The 18,640-nt window shown below is 47.5% G+C and overlaps 2 protein-coding genes across 2 annotated transcripts in view; both read right to left on the reverse strand.

The window, feature by feature from the left end:
• The window catches only part of LOC106741164 (transcriptional activator cubitus interruptus), a 119,394-nt gene extending 116,099 nt beyond the window's left edge, over positions 1-3,295 (reverse strand). Inside the window, exon 1 of the mRNA XM_014612876.1 lies at positions 3,228-3,295. Coding sequence (XP_014468362.1) covers positions 3,228-3,295 — 68 coding nt within the window. The remainder of the gene's footprint in view (positions 1-3,227) is intronic.
• A 3,895-nt stretch (positions 3,296-7,190) lies between these two features.
• LOC106741165 (mucin-12) overlaps positions 7,191-18,640 on the reverse strand; it is an 84,925-nt gene continuing 73,475 nt past the window's right edge. Inside the window, 11 exon segments of the mRNA XM_014612877.1 lie at positions 7,191-8,634; positions 9,264-9,653; positions 9,740-10,020; positions 10,166-10,483; positions 11,230-11,521; positions 11,894-12,237; positions 12,688-12,931; positions 13,436-13,720; positions 14,574-15,144; positions 15,222-15,508; positions 15,815-18,442. Of these exon segments, the coding sequence (XP_014468363.1) occupies positions 8,599-8,634; positions 9,264-9,653; positions 9,740-10,020; positions 10,166-10,483; positions 11,230-11,521; positions 11,894-12,237; positions 12,688-12,931; positions 13,436-13,720; positions 14,574-15,144; positions 15,222-15,508; positions 15,815-18,442 (5,676 nt within the window). The 3' untranslated portion in view covers positions 7,191-8,598.

Consider the following 18,640-nt stretch of genomic DNA (forward strand, 5'->3'; position numbering starts at 1 on the left):
CGCAAATCTCGCAAAAAGCAGGGAGTACCTGCTCGCGCGCGATTTTACCAGCCGATCGTGAGCGAGCGCTCGTTAAAACTTGAAAAATATTGAGAACGCGCGACTTGCATCGCGCGCGCGCTCTCGTCCATTCTTTCCCCGTCGAACAATTCACACCGTGCCGGCTCTCTCCACCCTCCTCGTACCGCTCGTCTCTCTCCTCTTCTCCTCGTCGGGTGGTGGTAACGAGCCGCGGTTCTCTCTCCTCTGCATCCCGGAGCGGCCAAGTGGGCCTAATGAAGACATCTCGGTAACTCGGCAGAAAGAAGCGAGAGGCCCCTTCGGAGCCGCGCGCACCGGTCTATCCCAAGGTTCCAAATCACCCGCACAATGGTCGACTTCGCATCTATTGTCGGGGCAGGCAGGGCCGCGACCGGATCGGTCCTGCCTATAATGGCGCGCATCGGTGCCAGTATTGTGCCGCTTCCTGAAAAGAGGATAGAGGTTACCCCTGCGGTGATCTATGGGCCGAAACCTCCTCGTGTTATCGGGGAGCAAGGACCCTTAAGAAGAAGTCTATGTGGGAGAGAAACTCACCTTCCACACCCCTCCCGCTACCTACCTACCTACCTCATCACGGGTCAGTGCGGATCGTACGCGAAACCAAATGCGTGAAAAGGATTTCATAGAGGGAATTCGAACGCGAAGCACCACGTCGATTCTCTATTGGCTCGGTTCGGGCCGTTTATGTCCGTTAGGCATGGTGCTTGTTCCGCGGTGGAGGACACGCGATTCGCGGTTTCTTCGCCACCCTGAGAGCCGTCCGTGCGATATTCACCAGCGACGTCGAAATACCGCGTGAGAAGTAATTCGATTAAAGGTTTTGGTGGAAGCGTTCTTTTTAGTCGCGCCGCTTTTGCACCGGACTTCGTTCCTCGTCCCTTCAACAATGAGAGAAAAGTATTTGGTATTTGTAATTGTAACATCATAAATATATACATCATAAATATATAATATATAATATATATACATCATAAATATATACTAAAAGAATTATTAGTCAAGAGAACTATTTTTCTAGTAAATGTTACTATAGCATCAATGATAATAACCTTACATACATATTGCTGCTATTTTTACGCTCAAACTTTCGACATAGAATACATATATATGGAATATGTACAAATATTTTATGTCTCGAGATTAAACATTCAAGTTTAAAGATCAAAACAACAAGAATGCCCACGGTTAGGTACATGTCCAGGCGTTAGTACTTTTTTACCTTACACAATTTCTGATACCGATTGAAACATACGACAGCAAACTTGTAAAAACTCGGTTTACGTATACTCGTTATTCTCTCTCTTTGTGCCTTTTAGTTAGGCGTTTTCTCACGAATAGAATAGCCAAATAATTCGAAAGATCTGTAATCAGTACGTGAAAATGAATTTTATTAGTCTTTCTATTCGTCCCCAGCACGACTCTTATCGACATTATTGGGATTCTACGGCGGAATCCGCGGGCATTTCGACGGGCACGCGAGCGCAGCGCGAGAGCCGGCAGGCCGGGGCGATTGTTAGTTAATAGCTGATGGGTAATCGCGCCCGGTTTACAAACAATACGATCATCACGAGTACAATGGTGCAGTTGTGTGACCGCTACGTTGAGGGAGCTGAGGGGAGGGGGGGAGAGAGATTCATCGCGCGCGTCGATGCGCGGTCTGACCGGCACTGTCGGGATCGTAATAATTCCAGGCGCGTACGTATCATATAGTGAAATCGTGCGACGCACGGCCGCGTGATAGGTGGTAAACTGGTATCTGGTACCTGGTGATTTGTAACTGGTAGCCCGCCGCGGCCGGGCTAATCCCACAAAGCGGGCCGACCTTAGAAATTTCTGGACAATTTATTCCGTGGCATGCGATGCGTAAAAAGGACACCGCTCGCGCGCGGCGGTCGACACGACGACGCTGTCACCAACGCCGGGCAGCGAAGAGCGGAGAAGAGGCCGAAGAACAGGAGCACGAAAACGTGCTGCGGAATTAAGCGCTCCGATTCTTCACCGTCCTCGATTCTCGGACATTCCTCTATTCACGGTTGTGATGTTTCCGAGGGACAATGCCTCCTCTTGGCCTGTCGATTGTCGGCTCACACTGTCAAACGAGATATTGGCTTTCAACGTTGTCATTGGTATTGCATAATTTTTCTCGTGCGTTTTGAAATAGGGATGGAAGACAAATCTGTCGATGCGACGAAACCTTCCGTTGTTTGGGCACCGGGATGGAAAACTCGGTGGTAGAAAAGATTAGTGTAGGAAAACGAAAAGACTACCGTAGGCGGTAGTTCCACTCAATCAATCGCTCTCGATTGTCCCAGTCGAGTTTTAACACGGTCGAATGTTCGCGCGCTCTCAGCTTGAGAGTATTTGTACAACACAACTTGATTTTGTAAGAAATTTAGGTATCTCTCGGCGGTTAAATTCCCATCGATCAAAAATGGATCGATAATGCCACGTTGATGTACACCCGCCCAAATATTGAGTTTTGCAGGAAAACAACGGTCATTATCCAGTGAGAATTTTTATCGAACAGCTAAAATGACGATTAACAGTTACCGTTTAACTCAAATGTGACTTCGTAAGAAAAAAATTATATAATGAAGAAAGCATGAAGTTAATAACTTTTGACTTAGTTGATTTTCAATAAATTACAACTTTTAACTTAAAATAGTTACTTAAAATGTTAACATTAACGTTAACTTTAACTAACTATTTTACGTTACCCAAGGACGGCGCTTCAGTTCAGTCTGAAATAGAAAAATTTCCCGGAACAAAACGGATGCTGATAGACTTGAAATCGACATATTACACCAACATACATTCTGTTAACGTAACTATCACGTATATATTTCCATATTGCTACATGTGCTATATTGCAATTACGTTGAGTACGAAATTATAACATCGATGTTATCACTACATTTGAATTATTATTACATTTGAAATTATATAGCCGTGATTAAACGTGTTGGCTGGGAGGATATCACTTTTCCTCGCCGAGCAGTCGTCTGCAGGAAGCGAATTCTTTTGTTCCGTTGTGCGAAACGGACCAATCAAACGGACCAATCAATGGCTGTTTTCCTCAAAGCAAACGAGAAGGCGATGATTCGAGCGAGTGAAGAATCAATCCTCGAGGCACGCGAAAGTAAGTAACGTGACAGACGTTCTCCAGAGAATCGACTCTCATTTACGTTCGCAGATGCGTCCCTGGTGTTGATGCTGTCTCCGTCTTCGCCGCTGCCTCCTGCTTCTCCGTCATTCCTTCTTTTTTACTCCTCCACCGTCTCTCTCTCCCTCGTATCTCAATCTAGACCCCTCATCATGTTTTAATTTCACGGCCGGCTTTCCCCTCGCTCTGGATCCCTTCCGCGCCGCCAGCAGCCGGTGCCAGATAGAAAGGTGAAAAGGAGTGGAAAGAGAGGGAACGAGCCTGTGTAGGTACGACGGACACGGCAGGCGGGCAGGGATGGGTGCGAGGGAGACAGGATGTCTCTCTGCCCCCACCAAATTCAAGAGAACGGGGGCGTCACCCCGAAGTCCCTTCCGTACCGATAGTGGGACTCCCTTTATCCAAACGCGGACGGCAAAAACAAGCGGGGTAAAGAGAGACGGGGTAGACCACTTCGAAGAGATGGCAGGGGAGGGGGGGCAATCCGAATGGTAGTAGTGGCTGCTGTGCACACGCCACGAAAACCTTATCCCCACTGTGTACACCTTCCACCAGCGTTCTGTACTACGTCCCTTCTGCGTCGCACACCGAGCGTACGTCACCTGCCTTTGGTCATCCAAAGTGCCGCTGCGAAATGGCATAAAAGACGTGGCTTCTGCGAGGGGAGAGTACGAAAGTTCCAATTTCTTGCGGAACTAACGTTGTGTGTGTGTGTGTGTGTATGTGTGAGTGTATATTCTAAAGAGGAGTACTCATTCTAATGGCATTCTACCACTTGTCCTCGGACCGACACCGAGACCATTCGACTATTTCTTTTCGTCACACTTCACGTAAATACTGTTTTCTCATACTGATTCGAAAACCTGCTCCTGCCCGGACCAGTTCTCGCCATTGTTTCCCCAGCTTGCCGACTTATTTGTGCAATAGTTGACTTCACAGACATTTATACCACAACCAGTCCGCTAACTTCTTTATTTCCGTGCATAAAAACATGGATTTTATATTACGACATGCGTGGAGTGAGAGATAAATACATCTGATTTGTTGAACACATGTAAGTGCCGATGCCTGTGCGTGCCTACAGACACATGCGCCCATAGTCCGTAGACGTATATTTACATAACATTCACCTAGAGAGCCTCTAGGAGAGAGGTGCCAACAGGATCACGTGAACCATGTACTTTGTCATGCTAGCTAATCACCAGCAGCTACCGACTGTCTAACACTCTCTAACACCTTCCGACACAAACGCATCATTGTATCCATATAAGCGGGAATAGAAGTAGAAATTACGCCAGCTAATCACAGAATAGTTCATCATGTGACCCCGTTGGCGCCTCTCTCCTACTAGAGACTCTCCTACATTCAACCAATCAGACTTGACATACTACATAGATTACACACGCGTGAGAATTTTAAAAGGAAAAGGTATGTCGATTTACCGCACCTATGTCAGGTTTGGTGCTTCTCCTCTACATATATTCTGGAACCATGTTTTATCAGTCGAGTTAGCAGTCTAGTTGTTATATAGATATCTGTGGGTCGATCACGACGCAAATGCGAACTGGTCTTTGTTTTTTCTTTTCTGAGTCGTTAATCCGAAAAAATCATCAGATATTGTGTAACCAGACATTTGTTCGCCGGCCGAATTCGCGGAACACGAATTGTTCCGTCCCGTGTCTCCCTTATCGTGTTTCGCCGTCGAGGCGACAAAGACCCCACCGGTCGGCCTCAGTACTGATTGCACAATTTTCAAACAAAGACGCGAGCAATTACTTCGCGACAGCGTGTCACAAAGGCTTCACGCTTGACGGACTTTGTGAGAACCGACGAGCACTAAGAGTTCGCGCTACAAATTAAGTCATTTCAGGTTGTCGCTCGTGATCAAGAATGATTTCGGCCATTATTTACTCGCCGTGCCACACTCAAAGGGCCCACATTTCATTTGCAAGCGCGTCCAATTGTCATTCGCGTTGGCGAAGAGCACGATATTCCTCTCCGACACAAACCGTAACTGACATAGTTAAGTTCTTGTTTAATATTCCTCGTCTCAAAAACATTGTGGTTTCAAAGTTCCCCTTCTTCATTTTTCTCGGTATAGCTACTATTTTTTCGTAGCGTCTAAGAAGACGCGGGGGATTTGGGGGACTCCGCGCCTCAGCTTGTAAAAACGTAAAAATCGGCCGGAACTGAGGAAACGGCGAACGCGAGTTAAATTGCTGTCGCGGTTGTCACGCATGGAAGCACTCTAATAAGGTCCCGCGGCATAAATAAAGTCATTTGCGGTAGGTGTCGTGACCGTAGTCCTCTTAAAAGTCAGCCCTTTCATGCATGCGGGTAATTGAATAGTGAGTGCAGCTTCCTGTTCGATTTCTACGAATGCAGACCAACGACTGGCAGGGACATTGAGTGAAACGATATATCTTGGACATTTCTTTTTTTTTTTAATAAACTCGCGCAATTCGTATATATGCATTTGAGGACGGGATCGAAATCGATGACCGAAAGGACTTTTTTTATCTAATATTGACTTAGAAGACGATTATTTAATCCTTTTATATAGGAATCTTCCCGTTTCTACAATCGAGAATTTTCGTCCTTTCTCCGAACAACGGGAAATTCAGAAGTTTTTCCCGTGTATAAAGTTTAATTCGTCGGAGGGGGATCAATGGCGAGCTGAATTCTCTTTCCGGCGACTTTGCGATTGTCTGCCACGGCTGGCGGAGAGAAGAGCCCTAATAAGGGCCGACGGTATAAATAAAGTCATTTGTGGTAGTCGCCGTCCCGGTTCGCCGTGTAGTGCCCGTCTTCGACGAATCGGGCCTTTCATCGCGTCCAGGGGAGATCGCGGGGCCCGATGGAGCAGCCCGTCGAATGGAACTCCGGAGAATTGGTTTGTTTTGTGGATTAGACTCGTGTTTTAGTCGCGACCCGCGACGAATCGCGAAACGCGGCCCGGCGCACGTCGCCGCTTTTTCTCCCCGCCTCGAGAGCCGCCTCGTCCTCGGCGACGACGGCGAGCCGTAAAGAGGACCGCGGCCGAATTGCTTCCATAAATGTTGAGCATAATCGAATTTGCGAAACAATCGGCTGGCCGATTCGGGAATTAATCAAATCGTCGTTCGCGATTTTACGGCGTGTCGCTGCAGGGAAGGAGGGATATGTGACGTTGTCAATGAGCGAGTCGGAGGATGCAAGATGGAGAAGACATGAAAACTTGTGTTTACAGCGTTAAAGATTTATTATAAGAATAAATAATTAGTATGTGTGTGTGTGTGTGTGTTTATGTATGTGTACATATATATATATATATATATATGTATATATATACACATGTATATATGTATATTATCTGCAGGAGATTCTTACATAAAGTCTTAATGGAGACGTTTTAGTAACTTATATCGATGAATGCCTATCGTAGTAGTAAGTGGTGGTTCTACTTATGACATGTCACTCGCACTGTATATAATCGATGACATCAGCGCGTCGGTCCTTCCTACCGTTTCTCCGATCCTCCTCCCCCCCTCCCCCCGGGGATGTGTCAACCTTCTCGAATCGACTTACTTTCCGAGTTCCCTGTTTTCGAGATGATGCCTTCGATTTACATTACAAGATCTTCGTTACATCGACAAGATAAAAACTTGAAGAAATTCGGGGGATGCATATAAAACGTGGGTTAATTGAATCGATTTGGAGTACTTATGTTAAATCATTTCTTGAGTATGACGAACAGGTACGTTTTTTAAGACATGCCGTTACATTATTGACTTTTATTAAAAGTACGTATAAGTATACACATGCGCTAAACATACAAAATTACAATAGTATTACATGGAAAAAGATTCCGAAGGAGGGAAAGAGATATAAAGAGAGACAGAGGGAGGATATTTACAACGGGATAATATTTCTATATATATATAAATAAATAAATATATATATATATATACACATATATTTATTTATTTATTTACATATATTTATATAAGGTATAATGGGAAGGGAAAGGTTCATTTGGATGTAGTAAAGGAGGACAGAGTTAGTATAATATAACTTTAGAGATACGAGCATCGTTGCCTTCGTCGTCTCTTAAATCGCGGCAGAACTTAATTTACCCCGCGCGGGCGGGACAATCTTTTGGTTGAACGTAGACTCATGGAGGAATCATGACGCATGTATACACCTGCCCTTCGTTGCGCTGCCGTTTACGCTACCTAACTGAGCTAACCGTAAAATACATACATCGCGCGCGTCCCGCTCGCTTAAACGCGTCTCGTTTGCTCTTCCTTGGAGTCTGACAGACAGCAACGTTGCTCCGGCTTCGTCCCAGTTCTCTCGAATGGTCTAAAAGGAGAACGTATTTTCCCTCGAAGAAGTGTCGGATGTCGAAATACGCGGTTTCTTTATCCTCTCGTTTTCCCGAACCATCGATTTCTAAGTCGGACGTTGCGTCGGCGGATTTTCGCCGCTGTTAATATTTCCTTTCAATTTTTCCGAACACGAGATACGTAATTAGACAACACTTTCTGGTAAAAAGGTCGAAGGTGTGGAACATGAGGTGGGGTTATTCAAAACGAATGCACTCGGAACGACACTCCTTGTCGTTCTCGACAGCAAGTTCGACCGCTCCGTGAAGAACGGAGCCTCGCAACACGAAGCCGGGCAACATGACGTGACTCGTCGACAAATAGACTAAATAAACAAACAATAACAACAATAATAAAATATATTCTCTTCTTACGGCCGATGCGGGAGCATCGAGCTTCCTCGTCGTGCTGCTCGTGCGCAACAACATGACGCCATCCCCAACATTTTATGACACTGTTGCGCCATGCGTGCACGCGCATGGCGAGGCTGCGACGTATCGAAGTATCGTACAGGAAGACGAGGAAGAGCTTCTTCCTCCGAGGAGCCTTCCCTATTTCATTGGTTGTATTTTGGCACGGAATTGAGTCACGCGCGCTCATCCTTCGCTTCGGGACGAAGTTATGCGCAAGATACGATTGATCGTCTGTGATCGTGCGAATCACGAATCCTCGGGGAGATTCCACGAATGAAAAGAGGAGCGTCGATAATCTCTCGACGATTCCCGGCACCGAACGATGTGAAATTATTGCTCATAAGTAACCATACAAGTCGGTGTTTCGTTACGGCGCCGAGGAGGTGGAAAATGATAAAGCACGGCGCGATCGCGTTCTAATAATAAATAAGTGCAGACGACGGGAGTGTCAGTCTTTCGTTCTTTTTTTCGCTTTTTTCCCTTTTCACGTTATAATCGCAAATTTCGGATCGATATTTGGGTGGTAATTTGTAAGTCCACGGAGGATACCGTCCAGCGGCTTCGTCCGCGATCAATCTTCTCATACGTCGTGACTCGTTCTCGTTTTGAGCGTCTAGAGCGAATCGAAGTTGGATTCCCGATCGCTGGTCTGTAACAAACATCGGTCAGTAATATTTCTCGACGAGATCCCGCAATCCTTCGCGTCTTGCAACTCGATCGAAAGCAGCGTTTAAAAAGAAAAAAAGCCTCGCCCATTTTGGACTACTCGCGGTTAATAATGAATCGCGTGTTGATTGATAGAATAACGATAGGCTGCGGAAAATGTCGGATACCCGTTGCTGAAAAGATCGTCGAGATCGGCAGATTTGCTTAAGAAGTTAAGCTCCCTCATTTGGCGATTCTAATGAAAGGGAAACGTTTTCGGGCTTTTCTTCTCCGACACGCAGCGTAGCTCACGTCCAAAGACATAGCCAGGCCGATAACAACGGAAGATAGGTAGCTTCAAGTTCACATTCCAAAGCGTGAATTTTTGTTACTCAAGCTTCGAATCGATTCTGACTAGGCACGAGTGAATATTTCAATTGATCTGAGCGAACTTGTCCCCGCGACGGTGAAAGACATCAGACTCTTCAGGGAAACTTGAGGGAAAACACTCGCTGGGCGATTCAGAGTAGAGAATTCACTCTGTACGAGTAAGTGAAAAGTCAGTCTCGAGTCCGAGTGACTCGATGATCGAGTTCTGCTCGTCGAGAAAGTCTAGGAATGAAATCCTCTTACCCTGTCCGGACTGTACAACGGCGGATGCTGTGCCGGGAGTCTCAGTGTGCTGCCTAAATCCCGCTCTGCCATAGTGTGGCCTTCACTGGCGCTGTCCCTGGTGTCCTTGACGCTGTTCCTGCGCGCAGCGGCGACTTTCGTCGGCGGTTGAATCGTCGTCTCGCCGCAGGATCTCGCCAAAGTGGAGCCGGCTTCTCCCAGGTCCAGTCTCAGCAGCTTCGTCGGTGCTTGAATGGTCGTTTCGCCGCACGATCGGGCCAGAGTCGAGTCGAAGTCGACCTGAAGATCCCCGCTTCTCAGCACCTTCGTCGCCGTCTCCACGGTGGTCTCGCCGCAGGATCGCGCCAGAGTGGACTCCGCGTCGACTGTGCGGGTCACCGTCGCCGACACCTGCCGATAATGAGATTTCCCTGGATCACACCGGTCCCGTTGCTCGGTTCTTATCGGTCGTTACTACCTCGACGGGAGAATCGTACCTGAAAACCGGCGCTCACGAGGGCGCCCGTGGGCGTCACCGGGTTTCGCGCACCTTGCAGTTCGGCCTCCTTGCAGTCCTTCGCGCTGGATACACTCTGTTTCCTGTTCGCCGAGGAGTGCACGCCATTGTCGAGGTAATTGATGAGCTTGTGCTCCTCGGCGGCGAAAGTGCTCATGCAGGCTTTGTAATTCTGCGGCGACTGCGGTGCCGATCGGTATTTCGCTCGTGGTATCATCACCGTCAACGAGCGATCGCGCTGATCGTCGTTAACCGGTATCGCTGTGGACACGCATTTCAGATTTATTCAACGGAAATTCAACGGATCCGCGGTTTTCATCGCTGTTTATTGATATCACGGTGTATCGCTGTGTCGCGAAAATAAGAAGGACCGCTTCAGGTGGAGTAAAGAAGTGACGGAACTTACCAGCAGCTGGTACCATCGTGGCTTTCCTCGGCGGATGGCGAAGTTTCCCACTGATCTTGCGAATCGGCCGCTTATTCGTCGGCGGCAACGGTGCTATCATCTGCGGCGGCGGCGGTAGAACGTGCGGCACGTGATGCGGTATCGCCAAGTCGGTGACGCTACCTTCGCTGCTGGTGTCACCGCCGGCCCCGGGAATCATCGCTCGCCGGTCGCCGGTCTTCCGGTCGCGTCCCGGCTGCCGGAAGCACGCCATCCCCACGCAAACCGCCAAGAGACCCAACAGGATCGCTCCGGTCGTCACCAGAGCTATCAGCAGAACTGTCGAAAGATTTGACTTTGGATTTTCGGAAACCCTCCTCCAACTCTCGCTTGACATTTAGTACCAAAGATGTCTCATCTTTCATTCTTTCATTCTTTCATTATCAACCCGGCAGATACAGATATGTACAGGTATATATAAAATATTATATAATTAAATAGATCTTTATTATTCATTTTTGTAAGTAGAGATTGAGACCAGCTGGATAGACGTTAAGATTTCTTCAAAATGAAAGAGAGATCGTTAAACCAGTGATTCTTCTCTGGAAAATGCGTTATCTAAATTTCAAATGTATCGAAAAATGTGTCGAAGCATTGGGAGCCTGTTCTATAATATGTCGGAATCGGGTGTCGGAACGTAACCGATGCTCCAATGAGAGAATTTATTTTTCGAGAATTGGTTCTGTTCATTAGACAACTGACGGCGTTCGGACATTCGACTCCGACGGCTGTAAAAGTATCTTTTCCACGACGCCGATTAAATGTGCGAGCTGCGGCTTGCTTCGCGCTGTATAATGAATGTCACCATCAAAGTCGAGTGACAAATTTAACCGAATTTAGGCGGGTAATAAGCGGAGGTTAAGGTCACCAACTTACGTCCTCCTCCAAACTCGACAACTTTTGTCTGAACATATTTTCGATTCGACTTTACTCTGCGAAGATAAAAGGTGTGAAAGATTAAAATGGGACACCCTGTACAACAGCTATATCCCGCGTTTGTTTCGGGGATTCGCTTCTGATCTCACCTTTGAGATTAACTTGGCAACGTTGGCCGCTGTGCCAGGGGAAGCATTCGCACACCTCTTGGCCGAAGGAGTTGGTGACGCAGTGACCTTTGTTGTTACAACCGGCGCATCCTAACGGTGCCTGCGAGCACACTCTTCCGGGATACGCCGAATTTTCCGACAGATCGGCCCAGCCTTCCATGCAGGAGCACTGGTATGATCCTCGTAAGTTGAAGCATGCCGCGTGAGGCGAGCAGTCGTGATGCGGCCCACCTTCCTTGGAAGCGCATTCGTCGAAGTCGACCGCTTCGATCTAGATAAAATTCCAAATTTTAGATATCAGCGTCTGATTTTCGATATCGGTGCGATAGAATCGTTCTTTTTTGTGCCGCATTCTCCAAATTTCTCGGGGTGAAATCTCGTTAAAAGTAAGCGAAAAAATGGTATTTTCGTTCGAATCAGTCGGTGAAATTATTGTCACCCGAAATTGCAAGGGTGGATGTTTCATTCAAACTTATAGTGGATTCTGATTCCATAGAAAGAAACGTTTTATTGGATAAGAAGGTGAATATGTATGCGTTCCTGTGACGAATTCGAGTGACTCGGTAGTTATTGGACTTTTCGAGTTCGACTTCACTCCAAGAAATTTTCAGAGCTGCTGCAGCTGATTCATCCGTCAACTCACCATGTCGAGATTCTTCGAAGCGTACACCTCCGTACCGCCTAAGCTGTAATTGCTTCCGACCAGATATTTTCTCAGGATCTCTTTGAGTCTGGTCTCATTGGCGTTATCGCTTAACTGCACATGGAACTCGACTTTCGTAGGATCCGGGATGAATCCGGCGATCTTCAGCCCTCTGTACACGTCCCGCAGGTCGCTCTGCATCAGAGTCCTGTCCAGAGCGTCTTTCGTCGAAACCGCTAAGCGTTTGTACATCGTCGATGTGGAGTCGTTCAGAGCGGTTTCGTACGCCACGGACTCGTGACCGATACGGTCCAGGCCGACGCGCAGGGTGTACGTGTAGGTCGCTAAAAATCCGTCCTCACGTTATCGCTCGCAGCACCAACGTCGATTAAATCTTAACCTGAATTTAAACTCCCTTCGGATAAAGACTTAAATTCATGTTGGGGATGCCATACTTGAAAACTTAGCCGACAAAGTACCGACTTCCTTCTGCAAAGTTTACGTCGTATTGGCTGTACAGAACTATGTCTTATTTAATCTTTCACTAATCATGTTATCTTATTTTGTCTCATCTTTCGTGTCGTCTTATTTTACCAATCATGCTAGTTTATCAGGATTTCTCACAATCGCTAGTTTGCCATCGACTTTCGCATCCCTTTAAAGTTTAAATCGAAGAAGCAGATTTGGTTCTCACAGCCGGAATTCGCTTTCGTTCGGCCGAAAAGCGTTTGATCGTCCCCATTTTCAGATCGACTGATTTCTCGGTATATACTTTCGCGTATTCGGAAACTTACGTTTGCAAGGGCGATCCGGGAACATCCTCGCGAATCCTGGCCGACACACGCATCTCATCTCGGTTCCCACTTCAGCGCATATCTCGGACTTGGACGATTTGCATTCCGGTGTGCATTGGTTCGTAACGGGTGTAAGGGGCACCACTGGAGCGCCTAAAACTCCACCCGCGAGCACTCTGTGCACTTCGTTGCCGGTTGGGTCTTGCTCATCGCGGGAGACTTCCTCTCCGTATTCAGCCTCCACCTGAAGAACAAACACATATTCGGAAATAAAGTATATAACCGGCTCTACTGATATTCAGTCGGACAAATAAAGGAGATAAGGGGCTACTATTACAAAAATATTTGTTTTTAGCGCGGATACGTGAAAATTGTTAGTTTGCTTAGTTTAGTTAGTAATGAAAGCGTGGTTGAGTGAGCGATGACCCCGTTCTTAGGCTAGAAAGGGACATTTTTCTGTAACAACTAGTAATTATAGCGGATTGCATACGAGTATATCCGAATGTTGTTGTTACACCCACAGTGCACTCGCGAACAAATAAATTGGCGAATATAAGTTTGAGAAATTGATAAATGTTTTAATTAAAACCGAGTCCCCGCCACCACATACCACCGTACATAGGTTCTTATTGGCTTTTTCCCTTTTTGCCCGGCACATATTTATTTCGTCACAATTGCATTGGGTATAATTATCTCGAATTCTGTTAATTGTTACGATCGGCAGCGTGTAGATTTTGTGGATTTGCACCTCTTCCGCGCCGGGTGCCGGCGGTTTCTGGTCACTCATCACGACGAATATAGAGTCGTTGTCCACTGCGTTGTCGTACGACGACGGTATCCTGGTGACGATCGGTTGTAAGATCGTCGAGGTCACCGTAGAAACGACGCTTGTCGGGCGCAGCAGCGTCTCCGTCACCGTCTCCACCGTCGTGGTGGTGATCGTGTGCGTGAGCAGAAGCGTTCTCGTTGTCGGCGGCGAGCCCAGCACCGATGTCTTCGTTCTCGTCACTGTCGACGTCATGAATCGCGTCACCTTGTTCGCGAATATTATTAATTATTAATTGGTACACGGAAAAAAGACTCAGTTCTTGCACGTAAATAAGGGCCGAGTGAAAACTCGGTGATAGGAAATGATATCTCTGCGACTGCGAGAACGTTTATGTGAGCATTTAGCTATATTAAAACTTGGTTGAGGCTACTGACAACGATTGGCTGACAAGTAAGCGGTCGCAAGTATGCTTCATCGATTTCGATGGGCTGCGGATATGTTGTAGAGCGGCAAAAAATAATTAGGTCATATTTTTTTATATGTGCTTATTTCGACCTTCAGGGGTTGAAATCACCCTTCGAAAATAACAGATTTTTTTTCATTTTTAGCGAATATATATATATATATATATGACTATGAATATATATATATATATATATATATATATTTTTAGCGAATATATATATATATATATATATTCGCTAAAAATGAAAAAAAATCTGTTATTTTATATATATATATATTATATATATATATACGAATATATAAATTTATGAAATGGAAAGACATAAGTTAGGTATTGGTGAAGATAACTAGCCAATATACGATCTCTAGGAATCTTTGATAACTTGCTATTTGGAAACCGTTCGCACTTAGAGTGAAACCTGACTCTACTAGCTCTGCTCACTCTGTTCTACCATACTCTATCCTCAGAATATTATTTTCGAACGCAGCCCTAAATAATCTTTTTGTTCCTACAACCGAGTTTTCGTCTCCTTTTCCTAAGCAACGGAAAATTTCGTTACACTAATGGAATTGTTTTGTCTATGTAGATAAAAAAGAAGAAAAATTAATTAACATTCGGAAACATAATTGATAATATCGAAACGACATGTACCTCCTTTGGCTTCGTCCGTACGGTAGCGTTAGATTCGTCCTTAGCTACGCTGCTTGTAGTCTTCACAACGTTCTTGGTGAAATGAGTGGTCGAATCGGTAGGCTTGGAACCCGCCTTATTGTTCGGCACCGGTAACACCGTGTTGGTCACTTTAGTGATCGAACTGTCAACTCTGGTAACTATTATAGGCTGTTCTTGGCTCATCGTTTCGTTCACTGTAGCACTATATTGAATCGTTTGCGGTTTCTGCGTCCTGATCACATCCGTTTTCGATACGGTCGGATGTTGTTGCTTCTGCCGGCTCGTTTCCGCGACGGTTTTTAACGATTCCGTAGGTTCCACTCTCGCGGTGGACGGTGGGACGCTTTTGTAGCTGGACTCCAAGAATATCGGGTGTTCCGGTCGTTTGACAGGGTTCGGAGGGATGTCCATCATATGCGTCTTCGTGGGATCCACCTCGCGGTGGATCGTCGACGATCTGCTCGGTTGGATGTTATTTACTTGAGGTGATCGCAGCCTCGTTGGTATTACCAGATTTGTTGAGAGCGTCGATGTCGTTTGAATGGGTATCCTGCGACGTAATGGCATTAAGTGTCAGTTCGTACGCAGGAGAGATAGAAACGAAGAAATGAAGTATCAGTCGCGTACCTGGACACTAGTTTTGTATCGAAAGGCCGCACGGTGTAGATGCTGACGTGTTCGGTCATTCGTGTCTCCGCAGATTTGAGAATATCGGGCACATCGACGACGACTGGTAGGTCGACAGTGCCGTGGATAATCGGTATCTTCGACTCGATGTCCTGCACTACTGGAATATGAGACGTCGCGACCGCGGTGGCTATCTGTATGGAGCCAGAGACCGCGACGGCTGGTCTCACAGTAGCGATCTCGAGCGGCCTGGTCGTCGTCAATATTGGCGGTGGTGGTACCATGTCCTGAGATGCAATGAATCTTGTAAGAATTGTCCACGTTTCGCATTAAGAATTAATATTTCTTATTTATTTATTTATTTATTCAATTAATGAGAACGAATGAGAAGACCCTTTCGTGTACAAATTGCGGAACGGATGAGATTATGTAACATTAATCGATCATTCAGATTGCAAATACAAGAATTTAGGAATTATTCGAGCAAAGATAAATGCACTCGAGGAATTGTCAAAAAAGGTCAAGAGCGGTCCGCCAGTAATGACAATTATACGTGAACTCTTTGGAAAGGCCCGACACCCCCAAAGTCTCACCTGGGACAGCAGTTCTACGAGGAATGGTTTGGTGAGCGACGGTCTCGGGTTGGGTGGCACCATGCTCGTGCTGGGTAGACGCGGTGCTACCGTGCTGATTGATTCTTTCAGGAGCACATACTTCGGCGGCTTCAAGCCGGACTCGTCGGTCGTCATTAGAGCGAATCGGTCCTCCATCGGTATGTGAGTGGTGGTGATGTCCACCGGCGGTGGCGACAGTCCGACCACGTCGCTCGACGGCGGTGGCGGAGGTTTCAGCCCTTCCTGCTCGTTGGCCTGGCTCAATCCGACGTTCAAGGGCGGCGGCATCATGTTCCTGGAGGGGATGTTCATTTCCTTGAGATTGATCGGCCTCGTCTTAACCTCCATCTTGTTCTTGCTCTCTGTAGAGGCGAAGTTCGTCTGGTACGCTGAGTCCAGAATCTCGTCGTTCTTCTTATTGTGCGGCATATTATTCTTCGTGACCAACATACTCGGTGGTCTCTCGGTCTGTGTCTTGCTGTCCACTTCCTCACCCGTTGCCTCCACCGGCATGGAGAACTTGATGCTCGGGCGACCATGCATCTCCAGTCCCGCCGTGCTGCTCGAGACGATCACCGGTTCTGGCACCTTGGGCTTCGGCTTCGTCAGGATATGAGGATACTCCGGGTGCACCCTCGTGCCGTGCTCCGGACGAACGATTGGACGACTGTTCGCAGGCGGACGAGATACAGTGCTGTTCTTGTACTCGATCAGTCTCACGTTGGTCTGACCGGCATGGGAATCGTGTCCAGTTGGTATCTTCTGTTGAAGCTTCACGATGTCCGCCCCCACGTTCCAATTCTGCAAATCGTGACTCGCCTTCAGTCCGTGATCCAGTGTCTGGTTGGCGAAGGTCTCCGAGACGTTCGGTTTCGCGTCTCCCGGTCGCTTCACAACATAATCGGGTCTAACTTCCAGCTTTATCGGCGGTTTCGTCAATATTTCCGGTTTCAGATACAGAACGGGCCTGGAGTCGGGCCGGACCGGTTTGGGATACGGTCTACCCGGTCTGTCCGCTTCAGCGCCGAAATGAGGTATAATCGCGGGTGGCTTCAGGTCAATAGTATCGTCACGTCCGGGCGAATTCGCCGTCGCGAATAGTCCGTCCTGTTTCTTCTGAGTCAACGTCGAACCTACGTGCCCGTTGTGAGGAGCGGGTATGCCATGAACTATCTCGTAATCGGGCTTGCCTTCCTTCTGTTTGTAGCCGTAAGGAGCGGCCGGGTCCAGCACGTATCCATTGTAAACGCCGAAGGGCTTACCCTGCACCACAGGTAATTCATAGGGCCTCGTGCTGTAAGGATCTGCGCCGTGCGATCCTGGCAACATCGGTTTGCCGTCTATCTCGTATCCGAATGTCACGCCTGGTTCTTGCTCAACTTCCAGCGGTTTGCCCACCACCGCGTTGATGGAGACCACCGTTCCATAGGGAGTTTGCGAATTCAGGCTCTGGTTGATGCCGTGCGAGTACGGTGAATTCAACGTGTCCTTTTTACCCGGGCCGCCGATCGCTTGGCTATTATTGTCTCGTTCATTGTAACGATTCTGATAATTCACGTATTCCGAGGCGTCGATTGCGGAATCCGGTAATGTCTGCTCCGTTTGAGCATGAGTCTGCCACTTCTCGAGTTGATCTTCCGGCGGTTTCGCGCCTACCTGAGGATACTTGGTGTCTCCCGACGCTGGATACGAAGGATTGTGATACTCAATCGCTCCGGTCGGAGGGACGCGATTGTTCTGTTCCGTGAGTGAATGCGGCGTCGCGAAGTTACTCGCGTTCTCCGGGTAAATATGCGGCGGTCTCTCCTCGTGGTCGAGCTGAAGGGTGAACCGATTAGGCGGTATCCTGGTGGGCTCCTGGTGGGGCTGTGGACGATTTGGCAAGGCGAAAGTGTTCTGCGCTTTTTGCGCCGGAAGCCGCTGTGGCCCGGTGTACGTTGGTTTCCGGAACGGCGGGTATCCAGTGGGCCGTTCCACGAAGACGTGTTTGTCCAGAGGACGGTCAGACGTTGGTCTTAGTACGGGTCGCGGCCTCGGTCGGTTGTTCAGTGCGAATCTGATCGGCTTCTTGTCGGATTTCCAATTGGCGCCCAATGTTATCTCGTTGCCAGCATCCGGCTTGCCGAGGAATATGTATCTGTGCGGGACTTCGCCCGACGAAGAGACTTCCGTACGCCTCGGTGGAGCTTGTTCCATCGGGCTCTGACCTTTCGAGAAATGACCGCGCATCGGCGGCTGGTGAACCGAATGCACGTGAGGGTGAATAGACAGGGCGGGTTGCGGGCGAATGTTGATCATCTCCGGCTTGTGATGCACGAGAATTTCGGTGTGAACGTGACCTTGGCTGGGACTTCCGGATGCGTCGGGACGCTTGATCAGGTGCACTTCGGACGGTCTTTTATCGGGTCGCAGTAACGGAGTTTCTGGCGTTTCCTGCGGCTTTCCGTACTCCAACCGTACGGGTGACAGCGGAATGGCGTGTGGACGGCCGGGTAAGTTTGGTTTCGACGAAGCGGGCTTAAAGTTAACGGGTGACGGAGGTGGCGAGGGAGGGACCATGTAGTCGGCTGGGTCTTTCTCGCTTGAGTATTGAGGCAGGTCTTGGACCTAAATGCGTGCAATTGTAAGAAAATAGTGAATCAGTTAAAAAAACAATGAGTAAAAAGTGAGACTTTTCCAAATAATTTGCACGTTTAAAGTTAAATTGTCTATTATATCGTTTCTCTGTAAGAAGTTGAAAACATTTATAGCGGACTCTATAGTGAGAATTAATGAAGAGTATTTTAAACTTAATTTTAAAGGCAC

This window comes from Dinoponera quadriceps, unplaced genomic scaffold (genome assembly GCF_001313825.1).
Source record: "Dinoponera quadriceps isolate SergipeBrazil2010 unplaced genomic scaffold, ASM131382v1 scaffold475, whole genome shotgun sequence".
NCBI classification, from domain to species: Eukaryota; Metazoa; Arthropoda; class Insecta; order Hymenoptera; family Formicidae; genus Dinoponera; species Dinoponera quadriceps.